The 14,432-nt window shown below is 41.6% G+C and overlaps 1 protein-coding gene across 5 annotated transcripts in view; it reads left to right on the top strand.

Moving 5' to 3' along the window:
- ZNF236 (zinc finger protein 236) overlaps positions 1 to 14,432 on the top strand; it is a 104,037-nt gene that overhangs the window by 6,454 nt on the left and 83,151 nt on the right. For 4 of the 5 annotated variants that reach the window (XR_014139525.1, XR_014139527.1, XM_081800989.1 and 1 more), the window contains exons 2-3: positions 8,274 to 8,416; positions 9,683 to 9,847. Coding sequence is in view for 2 of the 5 variants with exons in the window: in XM_081800989.1 (XP_081657115.1) it covers positions 8,274 to 8,416; positions 9,683 to 9,847 (308 nt within the window). In the remaining 3 variants the exon portion in view is untranslated. Of the gene's footprint in view, positions 1 to 7,647; positions 7,799 to 8,273; positions 8,417 to 9,682; positions 9,848 to 14,432 lie in introns of all 5 variants that reach the window. The other variant, XR_014139526.1, reaches the window with a different exon arrangement.

Here is a 14,432-nt window from a genome sequence, read left to right as displayed (position 1 = left end):
CCAGTTTTTGGCAATTATAACTTGCTGTAAACATTTGTGTGCAGGTTTTCAGCTCATTTGGGTAAATGTTGAGGACCACTGTGCTGGATTGTACGGTGAGACTGTGTTTAGCTTTGCAGGAAATTGCCAAACTCCTCCAAAGTGGCTGGGTGATTTTGCATTCTCACCAGCAATGAATGAGAGTTCCTGTTGCTCCACATCCGTGTCTGCATTTGGTATTATTAATATTATTTTTTAATTCTAGTCTTTCTAATAGGTGTGTAGTGGTATCTCATTGTTTGAATTGCAGTTCGCTTATGAGATATAATGTAAAGCATCTATTTGTATGCTTCCTTGCCATCTTTGGTGAAGAGTTCTGTCTTTTCATTATTGATGTATAGGAGTTCTTTATGTATGCTGTATATGAGTTCTTTGTATTTTTCTGTTCACTCTTTTTAGGATATCTTTTCATGAAAGAAGTTCCTAATCTTAATATTGTCTAATGTATCAGTTCTTTCATGTTTGGTATTTTTGGGACCTGTGTAAGGAGTCTGACAGTTGTAAGATCATGAAGGCCTTTTCCTATATTTTCATCTTTATTGTTCTACTTCTCACCTTTAGATTCATCATCTACTGTTGAAGGGCATTTGCATTGTTTTAATTTGCTGGCTGTTGTAAATAATGCTTCTGTGAGCATTTTTAAACACGTGTTTTTGGTACACCTATGTACACATTTCTGTGGGGATATACCTAGGAGCGGAATTGCTGGGTTACAGGGTTTGTGTGTGTTCAGCTTTGGTCACTGCTGCTAAATGGTTTTTTTTTATTTTTTTTAAAGATTTTATTTATTTTTCAACAGAGAGAGAGACAGTGAGAGAGGGAACACAAGCAGGGGGAGTGGGAGAGGGAGAAGCAGGCTTCCCGTGGAGCAGGGAGCCCGATGTGGGACTCGATCCCGGGACCCTGGGATCATGACCTGAGCCGAAGGCAGACGCTTAACGACTGAGCCACCCAGGCGCCCTGCTAAATGGTTTTTGAGTGACTGTAGTGATTTTCACTTTCTAGTGGAATATGAGATTTCCAGGTGTTCCACATCCTCATCAATCCTTGTTTTTTTCTTTCTTTTTAATTTTAGCCCTCCTAGTAGATGTGTAATTTACTTTTCTAAAACAATATTTTTTGTTTCATATTTATCATTCCTTGGATTTTCACAACAACCCATAAGTACGCAGGATGGAAATCAACCGCATCTTTGGATGAAGAATTGAGCTGAGCAACAGATTATCTGCTTTGCAGAGATCTTACTAACCACTTGGCAGGACTGACATTCATAAAGCTCACGATTCCCAGTCTTGCTTTCATCACCATCTCCCTAATCTGTGACCAATAACCCATGTTTTAATCTATAGATACCCATTTTTTAAGATATGTACATTAAAAATAGTATGTACTGTGCATACACACTTCATTAGAAATTGGGACAGAATCTTGGACTGGGCTACCCATAATTTTCTGTGGCACCCGTTAGCTGTACTTGATTGTTGTTGCAATGCTAACATAAATTGTACATTTGTGGAGATGAGAAACAGAATAATGGCAGCAAATAGATCAACAAAAAATTATTCTATTACATATAGAAAATTAGTTTTTTGCATTGTCTAAGGACACATTATTCTCAGCAATACATTCCCGGATCATTCTCAAAAAGGCATTGTTACTTTTAGACCTTGGGCCTTGGGTTGTTTTAGCTAGATGGGGAGGCTGTAGATACTGAAGATATTATTTTGTTATAATTTTAACACACCATGGTTTTGTTAAATTGGAATAGCGTGTGTGATGTCTAAATATACATCCGTCTGAGTTTAAAGTCTTCTTTAGAAATAAAAATGTACAGGTAATAAGAGCAAATATTTGAAAGAGGATTGACATTCCTTTTAAAGATAGAGACAGTCGGGGTGCCTCGGTGGCTTAGTCGGTGAAGTGTCTGCCTTCGACTCAGGTCCTGATCCCAGAGTCCTGGGATAGGGCTGTGTCAGGCTCCCTGCCCCTGCTCAGCAGGGAGTCTGCTTCTCCCTCTCCCTCTACCTGCCATTCCCCTGCTTGTGCTCTCTCTGTCTGCCAAATAAATAAAATCTTTAAAAGAAAAATAGAGACCGTGTAGTAATATGAGGCTTGAAAGGGAAACTCCACACAGATCCAAATACTGACAAAGTGGGCATATTGAAAGCACACCTGGGTAAAGGTGAACTTTACTGTGGGAACATGAGCGACCTGACCCTGTTAGAGACCCTTTAGTGAGTCTTTGACCAGGTATTTATCTTTAACTCTGTGTCACAGATAATATTTCATATCGTTTATCATGAAACCAGTATCAATGTTGCAGACTCTAATTGTCTCATTGAAACTACTCGTGGTTTTGACAAGCAGGGTACTTTGGCTTGACTCTCAGTTGAATATATTTTATACTGAAAGAACATAAACAGAGTTAAGCTTACAATTGACATAAAATACTGTTGATAAAATCCAGGTTCACCTTCTGTTTTTATAGTAGACACAAGATTGAAATTGGGGTTTTCAAAAAAAAAAGAAATTGGGGTTTCATCTCAGAAATCATGACCTTGAGAGGCATGGAAGCCTGAATAATTAGGAGAGAGCCTTGAACTATGAGTTGAAAATTACTTCCAGTTCTGCCCTGGCTAACTGTGTCATTTTGACCAAGGGGCTAAGTTTTTCTGGGGTCTTAGTTTCCTTAGCTATACAACAAGGAGATGGAGTGTATAACGCACCTATTCCCCCCAAGTAAATTTTATTTCTTACTTTTTAATGTAACCCCTTTTGAACAGGTAATACATTATAATGCTTCAGAATTTAAAAAAATTAAAGTCCCTTTCCCAGCCCTATTTCCCAGTCAGATAGTTACCTTTTTACAGGTAACCAATGCTGTTATTTTTTCTGTAGTTTTACAGGGATATTTTATGCACATTCAAGCAAATATGTGGTATATCTGCCCCACCCTCCCCTTTTTAAAGGAGTGATAGCACCTAGAACATACGGCTTTTTTTCATGACTACATTTTGAGGATTATTTTTTTATATGAGTACATTTCATTTCCAAATGAATATTTACCTAAAAGCAAATACATTGAATAAATAATGGGTGCAATTCAAAAAGTGCCAGAGTCTTCCCTGGTAATACCCACCTCTCTTGGTGCAGGCACTTTTGAGTTGACAGATGGCTTGTTCCTTTTTTTTTTAAGATTTTATTTATTTATTTGACAGAGAGCATGCAAGCACAAGTAGGCAGAGAGGCAGGTAGAGGGAGAGAGAGAAGTAGACTCCCCGCTGAGCAGGGAGCCCGACGCGGGGCTTGATCTCAGGACCCCGGGATCATGACCTGAGCCGCAGGCAGATGCTCAACCGACTGAGCCACCCAGGCGCCCTTGTTCCTTCTTAGAAGGAAGCAGGTGCTTATGGCTGGTGCTGTGAACTCAAGCACTTTCTTTTCTGACAGATTCTATGGAGAAAATAACGTAGATGCATTTCAGCTGGCTCCTAGGAACAACCAAATGGCTAAGGAAATGTATAAAATAAGAATAGTCAGTGGATACATAACAAGTGGGAAGAAAACTAATTTAGGTAATTTTGAGGTGAAGGGTATGAGTCAGGCTACAAATGGAGATTAGATATGCTGGTCTTAGGCACTTTGGACAACTGGGTAGAGACCAAAAGAGTCATTAGCTTTCATCTTATCTCTGACTATTTAGCAAATATTTGCTAGGCACTCAGGATGTGCCAGACTTGTGCAAGCCTTTGGAGGTACAGTGACCAAGTAGAAAGGGCTCACGGGCCCAAGCACTGCAGAGTTTTATCTGAAAAAGTCCAGCCATGCTCAGACCTGAATGCTGACCAGTGTGAGAGGAACAGGAGAAAACAGGAGAAAGGAGAAAAGAAGAAACTAGAAAACAGTAAAAATAACACACATACATACACACACGAAAGTAAAGAGGAGAAAGCATGGTAGCTGAAGTGGGACCCTACCTGAAGTAGGGGCGACAGCTGTCAGACTTCTCCAAGGCCTGTTTGGCGACCTCAGAAAGCATCCTAATGTCAGAATGAAGAGCAGAGAAGATGCCTCCATGGTTAGAGAGCTGGGCTCTCGGGGACAAGATGTTGGAAGACGGGGACGCCTGGGGGGCTCAGCCGGTTAAGCGTCTGCCTTCAGCTCAGGTCATGATTCCAGGGTCCTGGGATCCAGCCCCACCTGGGGCTTCCTGCTCAGCGGGAAGCCTGCTTCTCCCTCTGCCTCCGCTCGCCCTTCTTGTGCTTGTGTGCTCACTCTCCTCTCTCTCAAATAAATAAATAAATAAATAAATAAAATCAATCTTCAAAAAATGTTTTAAAAAAATGTTGGAAGACGGGCCTGTTGAGAGCAGGAGAGATGTCAACTACTTTTTGGAAAGTTTTTATTCAAAACAAAAATAAAAACAGATACAAAGTTTGGGGGTTAGCTCAGTTAGTTTAGGAAATGAATCTGGTGTATCTCATTTTAATATTAAAAATCGCTCAGCAGGATTTATGGATAGCTGATGTCTTCAGTGCATAGTGCTTAAGGATTTAAGTCAGATGCAAACTGGAGTTAAATCAATGGAATGCTATAAATGCAATAGGTTTTGTTGAACCATCATATCATAGGCAATTTGTATAAGAGATCAACTTAGCAGGGCATCTGACTGGTTCAGTCAGCTGAGCAGGCGACTCTTAATCTTGGGGTTGTGAGTTCGAGCCCCACATTGGGTGTAGAGATCACTTAAAAAGATCAACTTAGCTCTTTAGATGAGAGGTAAGGACAGACCTTTGCCATTAAGATTTAGCTGGCTGGGCTGATTTGCTGCGCCTGGTCTTGGGAGAAGAGCAGTTTGTGGGCTTGTCCAGTCCCCATTATGGACCAGGCCTGAATATAGCTGTGGCAGAGTATGGTTATGGAGGGCCGGCTAGGGCATCGGGTGGCAAGGATGAGCATTAAGGAGGTGGCCGTGTTCCTAAATCATTGGTAGGCTGTCTCAGTAGTGTCAGGAAGCATTATTTTATTTAATCTGTACAACACTGAGATAGGCTTTATTATTTGGGTGGCTGGTTGATAAATAGTTATTATATACTATTGAGAATCTCTATGTAAAGAGTTAAATTGATTTTGAAACTAGTCTTCACATTTTTCCAAGGAAAACAAAGCTGCTCAAACAGTTTCTGATCTTTGCCATCAGTTTGTGTTTACATTTGATAATGAATTTGAGTTCTTGGTATCAGGAAGGGTGAGCAGTTGAAGAGAATGTGGTCGTGCGCATGCGTGTGTGTAAGGTGACCTAAACCGGCTGGAATTAGCCTACTGAGTGTCCCTGCCTTCCTGGAACCTCACAGTGATCCATCCCCTGCCTCTGGGGGTGGGGGACCGGCAGAAGCTGGTACTGGATGAACTCATAGATTTGAGCACTGCTCAATGCATGCAGATCCATGCTTCTGTTGTGTGTGTGTGGGGGGGGTGGGGGGTGGGCTACAGAGAATACCTGTTCTGATTTGGGAGACATGAGCAATGTGTGGTGCCAAAATCTCATGGGAAGGTCCTCCAGCTGCTTCTAAAAAATGCAGCGGTGCTCAGGAGGGCTGACTGCTAAGAGGCTGCCATTCATTTGGCCGTACCTTACTTAGATCCCTGTCCCCTCAAAAAGTCTGGTGGCCTCTGTGGCTGCAGAGTTGTCACCCCGCCCTAACGATGGGCGAAGGCATGGACATGGAGTATCTGCATGAAGTTTTCTCAGGGCTTGTGGATCTCCCGAAGCGTGTCCTAAGGATACATCAATTTTGTGGACTTCTTTCAGGAAAACACATACTCTGGGGACCAGAAATTTGAATGAGCTTGAAGAGGGGATAGGCAGAAGGGGTTATTTTAAGGCTTCGGATGCTACCCAGACAGAAAGCAAAGTGTGGATGAGAGAGCCCACCTCGCCCTGGGAGAAAGGCTTGTACTTTTCTCAATGTGGAAATGGTGTGGTTACAAAATGTGTTCCCACAAAGCAAAGTGAAGGTCAGGAGATGCTGTGGATTTTATTTTATTTCATTTTTATTATTTATTTATTTTTTTTAAAGATTTTATTTATTTATTTGACAGAGTTAGTGAGAGCAGAAACAAGCAGGGGAAGTGGGAAAGGGAGGAGCAGGCTTCCCGCTGAGCAGGGAGCCCGATGTGGGGCTCAATCCCAGGACCCTGGAATCATGACCTGAGCCGAAGGCAGATGCTTAACCGACTGAGTCACCCAGGTGCCCCAATGTTGTGGATTTTAAAATTATGCTCAATGTGCAAACTAAAGCATGTTTTTCCCTTTCAGTTATGCTTTAATTTGAATCAGCGTTGTTTTAAGTTTGTCTATGAACCAAATTAATATTGTATTATCACTGGGAGAAGGGACTTAGTGAAAATGTGATTTTATTATGTTTTGAGCTCTGTTAAAGAGGGAAATCTTGCTTCTTAAGATAAAAATCTTTTCTGGAAAAGTCTTAATTCATAAGCAAAACAATGTCATTTTTGGTTTTAAATGTATAGTTTCTTATCTCTTAGGGTTTTATTTATCAGTTGCAGTTAATTACATCCTTTCTCATTTTGGGGTAGCATTAAACAGTTTCAGTTTAGAGGCTGTGAACATTGTTTCATTCTACATCCTGAAATAGCCTTTTAATTTTGCTTTCTCAGGAGGGGAGGAGCTCCCTCATGACTGTATTCAGCCATTAGGTGGAAACACTCCCTACTGAGTTTTTAAAACACAATTTTCAAAAGAAACTTTACTTGAACATTCCCAACCTCTGTTTCTTTCCATAGTATAAACTTTCCCAAAGGGAATAATGTATCAATTGATATGGTCCCAACAATCATTTTATTTGGGCCTGGAGAGCATAAAACATTTTGTTACTAATTTAATTAAAGTAGAAATTTTGAATACATGGTCTTTGAGTAGAATGTGGATATAGTGAAGAATAAGTAGAAGTTACGTGTATCTTTCCTGTGGTAGGCCCATTCTGTTTCTGGATGAAGTTTTTCTATTGAATTATATTAGTGTTTCTTGAAACTGGAATCTGCTTTACTCAAGGATCTGCTGGAAGAATTCCTGAAGTTGTTACCAGCCTTCTCCATGCCTCTCTACTCCCACCTCCTCTGTGGCCTCCTCCACCTCCCATCTGGAGAATTTCTCATTTCTTGCTTACCACAGATGCCAATGTAGGGGAGGGGGACTTCTGGCCGAAGCTGGATTGCAGGCTGTTTTCTCAAAGGAGGGATTTAAAGGTCTATTGAAAATTTGGAATGCCCTTGTTTACCACATGGATGTTTGAGAAATAGAAGACTCTCCGGAGCTTACTTGAGTCTTAAAATCAACCCTACTTTACTTCTAGATTTCTAAATTTCAATATTTTTTAGTCAAATTTGATACAAAGAATTATATGTTATGTATTTCTAGTCTTTGTATCATTAATACGTGTTGCATATTTGTGCCTAAATTATAAGACTTGGAATTTATTATTTTAAAGAATTGTAGAGGTTTAGGACATCTTTATTTTCTGAGATTCTTGACAAATTTTTGTGATTATTACATATTTTTATTTGAAAATACTTTTATGTTTATAGCCGTTGACCTACGTGGGTCTATAGAAGCGCATCATGAAGCCTAAGGATTGTCCAAAGCACTGCGGACAAAGGTCTTCCTAAACCCTAACCATATGGGAGAACAGAAGTTTTTCCTCTCTGACTTAATCTCGCTCTGCAGCAGTTTTCAGAGGTAGATTGAATTAGTGAATTAGCTTTTATGCTTCTTGAGTTTTGTTTGCTGAGCGACTTAAGATGAACAATGTGGGTTACTGATGGATTCTCAAAGCGACTTAGAGATGAAATGCCTCTGTGATTTCTAGTGACTTTGAAGCCATATTAAGCATGAAGGCAAGGCTAAGAGACATCATGGCTTTTATGTGTCTTTGGGTGGATGTCAACTCAGGAGTTTAGTTTCAGGTTTCTAAAAATCCCACCAGCAGGTGCTTATAATCCCCTTGTCCTGTGCCTCAGGCTTCCCAGCATTTCTCGTTTCTGACTTAAAATCATGTCCTTTCGAAAAATTTAAGATATATTAATTTCTTCTAAATTATCTCGTAAATCTCTGCCATAATTTGGTTTCTAAACAATAACCAAATAATTTAGTTTTATTTATGTGATGAGAATAACAACTGGTATTTATTGTCTATACTTATGCAATTTTATAGATGGAGTTTTAACATTGAATGCGGAGAACACTAATTATGCCTATCAAGTTCCAAACTTCCATAAGTGTGAAATCTGTCTGCTATCTTTTCCAAAAGAGTCCCAGTTTCAACGCCACATGAGGGATCACGAGCGAAATGACAAGGTATGTATTCTCAAGAGGGATGTCAGAAATGTGAGCGTTGAAACTGGAGGTATTGTAAAAATCAGCATGTCAAATACAAATTTTTCTTGTAATTTAGATTCTTAAATTGTGGGGCATTTTATCTTACATGAATATATCCCTTGATGTTTTGTGCTTAGCTGTAGTGTATTCCTAACCCTTATATGGGTTAATGAGATCAAGTGAGAGCCGGTCTAGTGAATCTCTGTGTTGAAGTTCTTTATCTGTGGACAAAAAAATCATCTCAAAACAGGACTTTCTGTGGTTCGGTTTCTGTGTGACTGAACGCAGATTTGGTATATCTTGATGTGTTTTTCTCCAGCAGGGAGTGTTATCCGAGGTGGTCTTGCGTTTTAAAATGGTATTCCAGAGATTTTAGATTGCATTTCAGCAGGAAGTAACACTATCTTAGAGATTGGAATCCTTTTTTGCAGGGCCCCTGTGGGCTAGGTTAAGAGTATTAGTGTCTTAATGGAATGAGCTGCCTGATAGAAAGTGGCAGTCAAAACTACCTTTAAAAAATGATCGTTGACTTTTCCTAGTTTGGGAGAACATACGCCAGTGAGCCATTTGAGGTCAGGAGAATGCCAGGGATCTCTTCCCTAGGGAACAGGACATGACTAACTCTGGCTTTGTCTTCAGCATGAATCTGATATATAATATATGATCATACATAATATCACTAGTACTGATATCAACTGGTATTACCCTCCTAAGTTGAAAATCTGAAAGTACTGACTCTAGTGTCTTGATATTCAGAGAGAAATACCAGTGATTACTTTATCTTTCTACAAGTAAATGGCAGGAATACCTTTCATTTGGGGAAAATTTTAGACTGTGATAAGCAACTCTCTTAAAATGTAGTAAAAGCTTTTATGATTACTGATTTTACTTGAAGTGATTCTGTTTAGAGCAGTGGAGTTGGTCAGAAAAGAAGGGAAAAATCCATCCCAGGGAGTTGAAGTTTCTCACCTTTATTTTCATAGTGACTATATCCTGATACATTTATATGCAGCATTTTTTATTCAGGATATTTTCTGCATTGATGTGTTGTCGTCCTTAGAATCCTTTGAGAAATTCTGTAAGGAGCTTTGCTGTGTCCATTTTGGGTTTATTGACTTCAGGTCCAGAAGAGATTTCAGAAGTTCCTTAGATTGTCTATAGATTATGGTACGTGTTAATATTTGAATGGCATTTATTGTGGAAAGATTGTATTTCAGTGGCTTCTTGACTTTTCTCTCCAAATAGCCACATCGATGTGACCAGTGCCCCCAAACATTTAATGTTGAATTCAACCTGACACTTCATAAATGCACCCACAATGGGGAAGATCCTACCTGTCCTGTGTGTAACAAGAAATTCTCCAGAGTGGCTAGTCTCAAAGCGCATATTATGCTACATGAAAAGGAAGAGGTAATTATTTTGGCCTATACTTTGTTCATGGATTTTTAAAATGCATCTAATCCTTAGGGGGATTTTAAGTATCAACTAGTTTAACAAGCCTTTCGTATAGATTTCTAGGAGTTAATTATCATTCAGTGTGCCTTGCCTAATTCTCTACTTCACTGACAAAACGTTTTATTTTCTGGCCCGTCAGTATCTTAGGGTAGACACTCTCAATGTGTTGTATCTTTGGAGGATCCACTTGTGCCCACATAGGATTCTGCAGTGGTCAAAAGCAAATGTTCGGTCTCTAAAGACGGTAGTATCTCCTCGCTTGGCTTCTGGATCCCCTGACGTGTGGGAATTTGGGAGAGGAGAAGAAATTCTTGATGCCCCAAAGCAGTTTGTACAGCAAAGTGAGCAATTCTGAAAGGCCCACAGCTGTCGTCTTGGAACTGCATTGAGGATGACAGGGCCACATTGCTGATGTGTGGACGGGGGCTTCCTATTGCTGGGGTGGGTGGGCCTAATTTAAAGTACAAATGGCTATTGCTTTAAAAAATTAAACCCCCATGTCCCTGATTATTATTGTGTAAAATTAGGAAAATGCAAACAGTAAAGGAGAAAATAAAAGTCACCTTTAATTCTACTGTCCAGGGATGGGTTATAAAAAACTGTTTGGTATATTTTCTTCCTGAGACAGAAAAACAAGTAACAGTATTTAAATTGCATATATAAAAATTGAGTTCATACTTCTATATACGTTTGTCTCTTCTTTTTATATATGTCTTTACTTTTTAATATAAACTAATTTATTTTTATCTTTTTAAGTTATTATATAAATAATGTGTTTATTTTGGAAAAATATTAGAAACTAAAGATTAACAAGAGTAACATTATTAGAAGAACCAAGAATCACAACATTTGGAGAGAATGCATGCATAGTCTTTCAGACTTTTTTTTTTTTTTTTTTTGCTATACATCCTTTCCATAATAGTTTATTTATTTAAGAATAGTTTTTTAATTCAAAAATATTTATGATACTGTTTTTTTAACCTGTCCTTTTCCCTTAATATATTGTAAATATATCTTTGTCCATTTTCACTTACTATATTATGAATGTTTCCCCATGTCAGTATTTTAAATTACTTTATTAGTCTCCTGCATCTGGACATAGCATGATGATATGCAATCATTTCTTTTGTTATTGAACATTTATTTATACTTTTTAAACATTACACCTAATGTATCATTATATGTATCTTTAATTATTTCATTAGGATAGATTCCTGCAGTTGGGTTTACTGAATTAATACTACCTTTTCAGGTTCTTTGTAGAATGCCACATTATGTTCTAGAAAGCCCGTGCAGCCTCGTCCCTTCTCCTGCAGACTGTAGGTATTCCTTGTCTCACTCATTGCTTTTTTGTTTTTGCTTTTGTTTTTTTTTGAAAAGCAGAAAGTGCCTGTGTTAAATGATATAGTGTCCTGGGCTGAGTTCTACATGCGCACAGTAAGAGATCAGAGTAGAGGACGACGTAGAGCATGATTTCCTATTTTGCTGGAAGCGGCTTCTCCGTCCTTCCCTGGGCATTCTGGGCACATACAGATCTCTTCTGCAGCCCCTTTAATCCAGGCCATCCATTCTGTGCCTTTTGTCTTCAGTGGACGGCACCTTAGCTCTTGTGGTGTGTCCGTGCATCGTGGAGCGGTCTCGTTCTTTTCCACAGCACATGGCCTTACGTTGTATACACGCATATCAATCAGCAGGTTGCCCCGGCAGACAATGTAGGTGGTTTTCAGCCTTGTGTCTATATAAACAGACAAAGCTACAGTGAGCAATCTGTTCATTTACAGATTCTGGTTCTTGTGACTTGCTTAGAAATACTTCCCAAATCTGAAATGATTATTTCTTAAAGTCCCACCACATCGTGCAGCACCCACGTGCATTGCACAACCCGGGAGGTCACAGCGATCCCTCCACCTCCAGTCTCTCCTTCCAGGACGCCCGCGTGCCCCCCTCCCATCCTCCACCATGGGGACCCAGGCTCCAGCAGGGGCATACTCGCCCACTCCTTTGCTCTGTCCTGTCATTGCCTCTGAAATAGTTTCGCAGTTGGCTCAGCCCACTGTAAGTCAGCCTACTGAACATGGTCTAGGATCTGAAGGACGTCCAGGGCTCTTGGGTTCAGTCCACGTCCTATTGTAGGCCCACCTCTTTCCCATGCGCACTAACTGCCCTTGACGTGGGTCCAGTTGGTGTGACCACAAAGACAGTCCAAAGCAGAGTAGGGTTTGAGGGTGGGGTGGGGGGTCAGTTTCAATATCTGGATAGTAACTTACTGTTACAAGTCACAGTGATATGAACAAGGAGCATCAGAAGAGCCGCTGCCTCCTGTACCCTCTGCCTGTTCCTCCCAGGGTCCCCTGGGCACTACCACCTTCTCGAGTTTCATCTTTGTCTTTGCTGTGTTTCTCTGTCTTGATAAGCAAATGTTCATATGCTTCCTGTTTTCCTTTTCTGGTTTATTATTAATGTGAATGTTAGAATTGCCTTGTTAAAAATCAGTTGGTACTTTTACTTAGATTGACTTAAATTTTTAGATTGTTACAGGGGAAAATTGAACATGTTTACAGTATTGAATCTTTATTGTCAAAACATCTCAGTAGCCCTCCACCCTTTCCCACGTGATAGATAGGTGACAAAAACCTGATTGGATGACCAGCACAGGAGGGGTTAATCAGATTAAAACAGCCCATAAAACCCCCTAGACTTAGGTACTCCAGTGGCAATCCTCTTAGGTCCCCTCCCTCCTCCGGAGCTCTGTGTTATCATTTTGCTATCGCTCAATAAACCTTCCTTTGCTGCCACCAAAAAATAACTAAAAAACAAAAAACATCTCAGTATTGTTTTGTTCATATGGATTCAGTATGTTTAAATTCTAAAGTGTTCTAGGATTTTTATTAATATCATTTGGGGGTCTTTCTGTTACGTGTTTGTCATTTGTCCTTAGGGAAGGAGTGTGTTTTTGTCTATTAGTTTTGTAGCCTGCCGTCCTCCCAGATTCTCTTTGGGTTTTCATCTGTACAGGCTCATCTGCAAATAATAATTGGGTAATAAGATGTTTTGTTTTCACTAGCATGTTGGGGGTGTCTAAAATAAAACCAGCTGTTGATCAGTATAAGTCATCATAATATGTAGTGGTCGCATTTTCCCTAACTTTTTATTTTGAGAAATTTCACCCTTGAAAGATGGGTACAATGAATACTCAAGAACAGTGAATCCTTTACCTGGATTGACCAATTATTAAAATTTGCCAGACCCCACCCCTGCCACTTCACCCCATTGTCCTGTTACCGCTTCACCTCTAAACACTTCAGTACGTGTTTTTCCTCCTGCTCATAAAACCCATCTCAAGCCCGCGGGATGGCCTGAGGAAGGCGTCAGGACAGTGGGGCACGGGGTCCGGGCTGCGAAGGCGACGAGGTGAGCTGGGGCTGCGGCTTTGCAGCTGCTCTCGTGTGGGGCCCCCCGGGGGCGCTGTGGCTGCGTGTGGGTCGGGGCGCCCGCCGAGGGCGGCGGTGGCACCCAGGGCTGTCCCGTCGCGGGGCCCTGCCCGCGTCCCCACTGCGCCACTTCTGCAGAGCTGCCGTCTGAAATCGACGTTGACTTTCTCCGTGGCGGGAAAGGGCAATAACAGTAATTGATCGTTTCCAGAAAGTCTTAGTTTCTTGGGCATTCGTTTCAAAATCTTGCCTTCGTCGTATCTTCTCTTCCACACACTTGGTCCATGTTCTTTCCCACGTTGTTCCCCAGATGGAGCTCACCGTCCTCGCTCTGAGGGCGGTCTCCCGTCTCCCTTCCGCTGCTGGTGGCGGCCCTGTGGTTTGTAGCTGTGCTAGGACGTCCCGTCCCCGAAGGGCGCCCGACCCTCAGTGCCGGTGACAGCCCAGCTGTCTTTGCCTTTTGCTCTCATGGTTGTGAGAACGTCAACGTGCCCTCGTTTCAGACCCCTTTTTTTCCTAAAAAGGCCTTGGAGGAACGTGTATTTCCTGAGATGAGTAGACTGCATTTCTGTTCCCCTTGCTGTCCTGTCTTGTGTCTCTTCTCCTGAGTCTCTCTGTCCACCCACGGTCCCGGGGGAGGGAGAGGCTGTGGTGGCGCCGGGGCCCGTGGTAGGCGGCGGCATGAGTGTGGCTGCCCGTCGTGGCCCAGAGCCACTGTGTCTGCAGCGGAGAGAGACTCAGTCACCTGGCCTGGTCACCCCACGCCGGGCAGGAGCTCCTGGCAGGGTTCTCCAGGGGCAGAAGCAAAAAGGCTTGGTTGTGCTTGTTTCAGGTGGGAAAATGCGTTGGCCTTGTGTGAAAAATGGGCGCCCTTTTCTTAAAGGGCGGTGTTAGTTTTGGAGTTTTCCTCTGTCCCCTGTGTGGCCTTGTGCGGTTCGGAGCTGGTAGGGCCGCTGTGCCTCCGAGGTTGTCCAGGTCCCCCCCCCAATCCTACCTCTGTCACGTGGCTCGAGGACGAGGAGCAGGGAGAGACCTGGTCTGTGAGCAAGAGAACACAGTCCCTACGCACGGTGGTGGCAAGTAGAGTTTCTAGTCAGAGCCGTATGCTC

This window comes from Leptonychotes weddellii, chromosome 13, assembly GCF_054177405.1.
Source record: "Leptonychotes weddellii isolate Sample4059 chromosome 13, ASM5417740v2, whole genome shotgun sequence".
Lineage (NCBI taxonomy): Eukaryota > Metazoa > Chordata > Mammalia > Carnivora > Phocidae > Leptonychotes > Leptonychotes weddellii.
The sequence above is the reverse complement of the archived record's forward strand: the minus strand, read 5'-3'. Positions and strand labels throughout refer to the sequence as shown.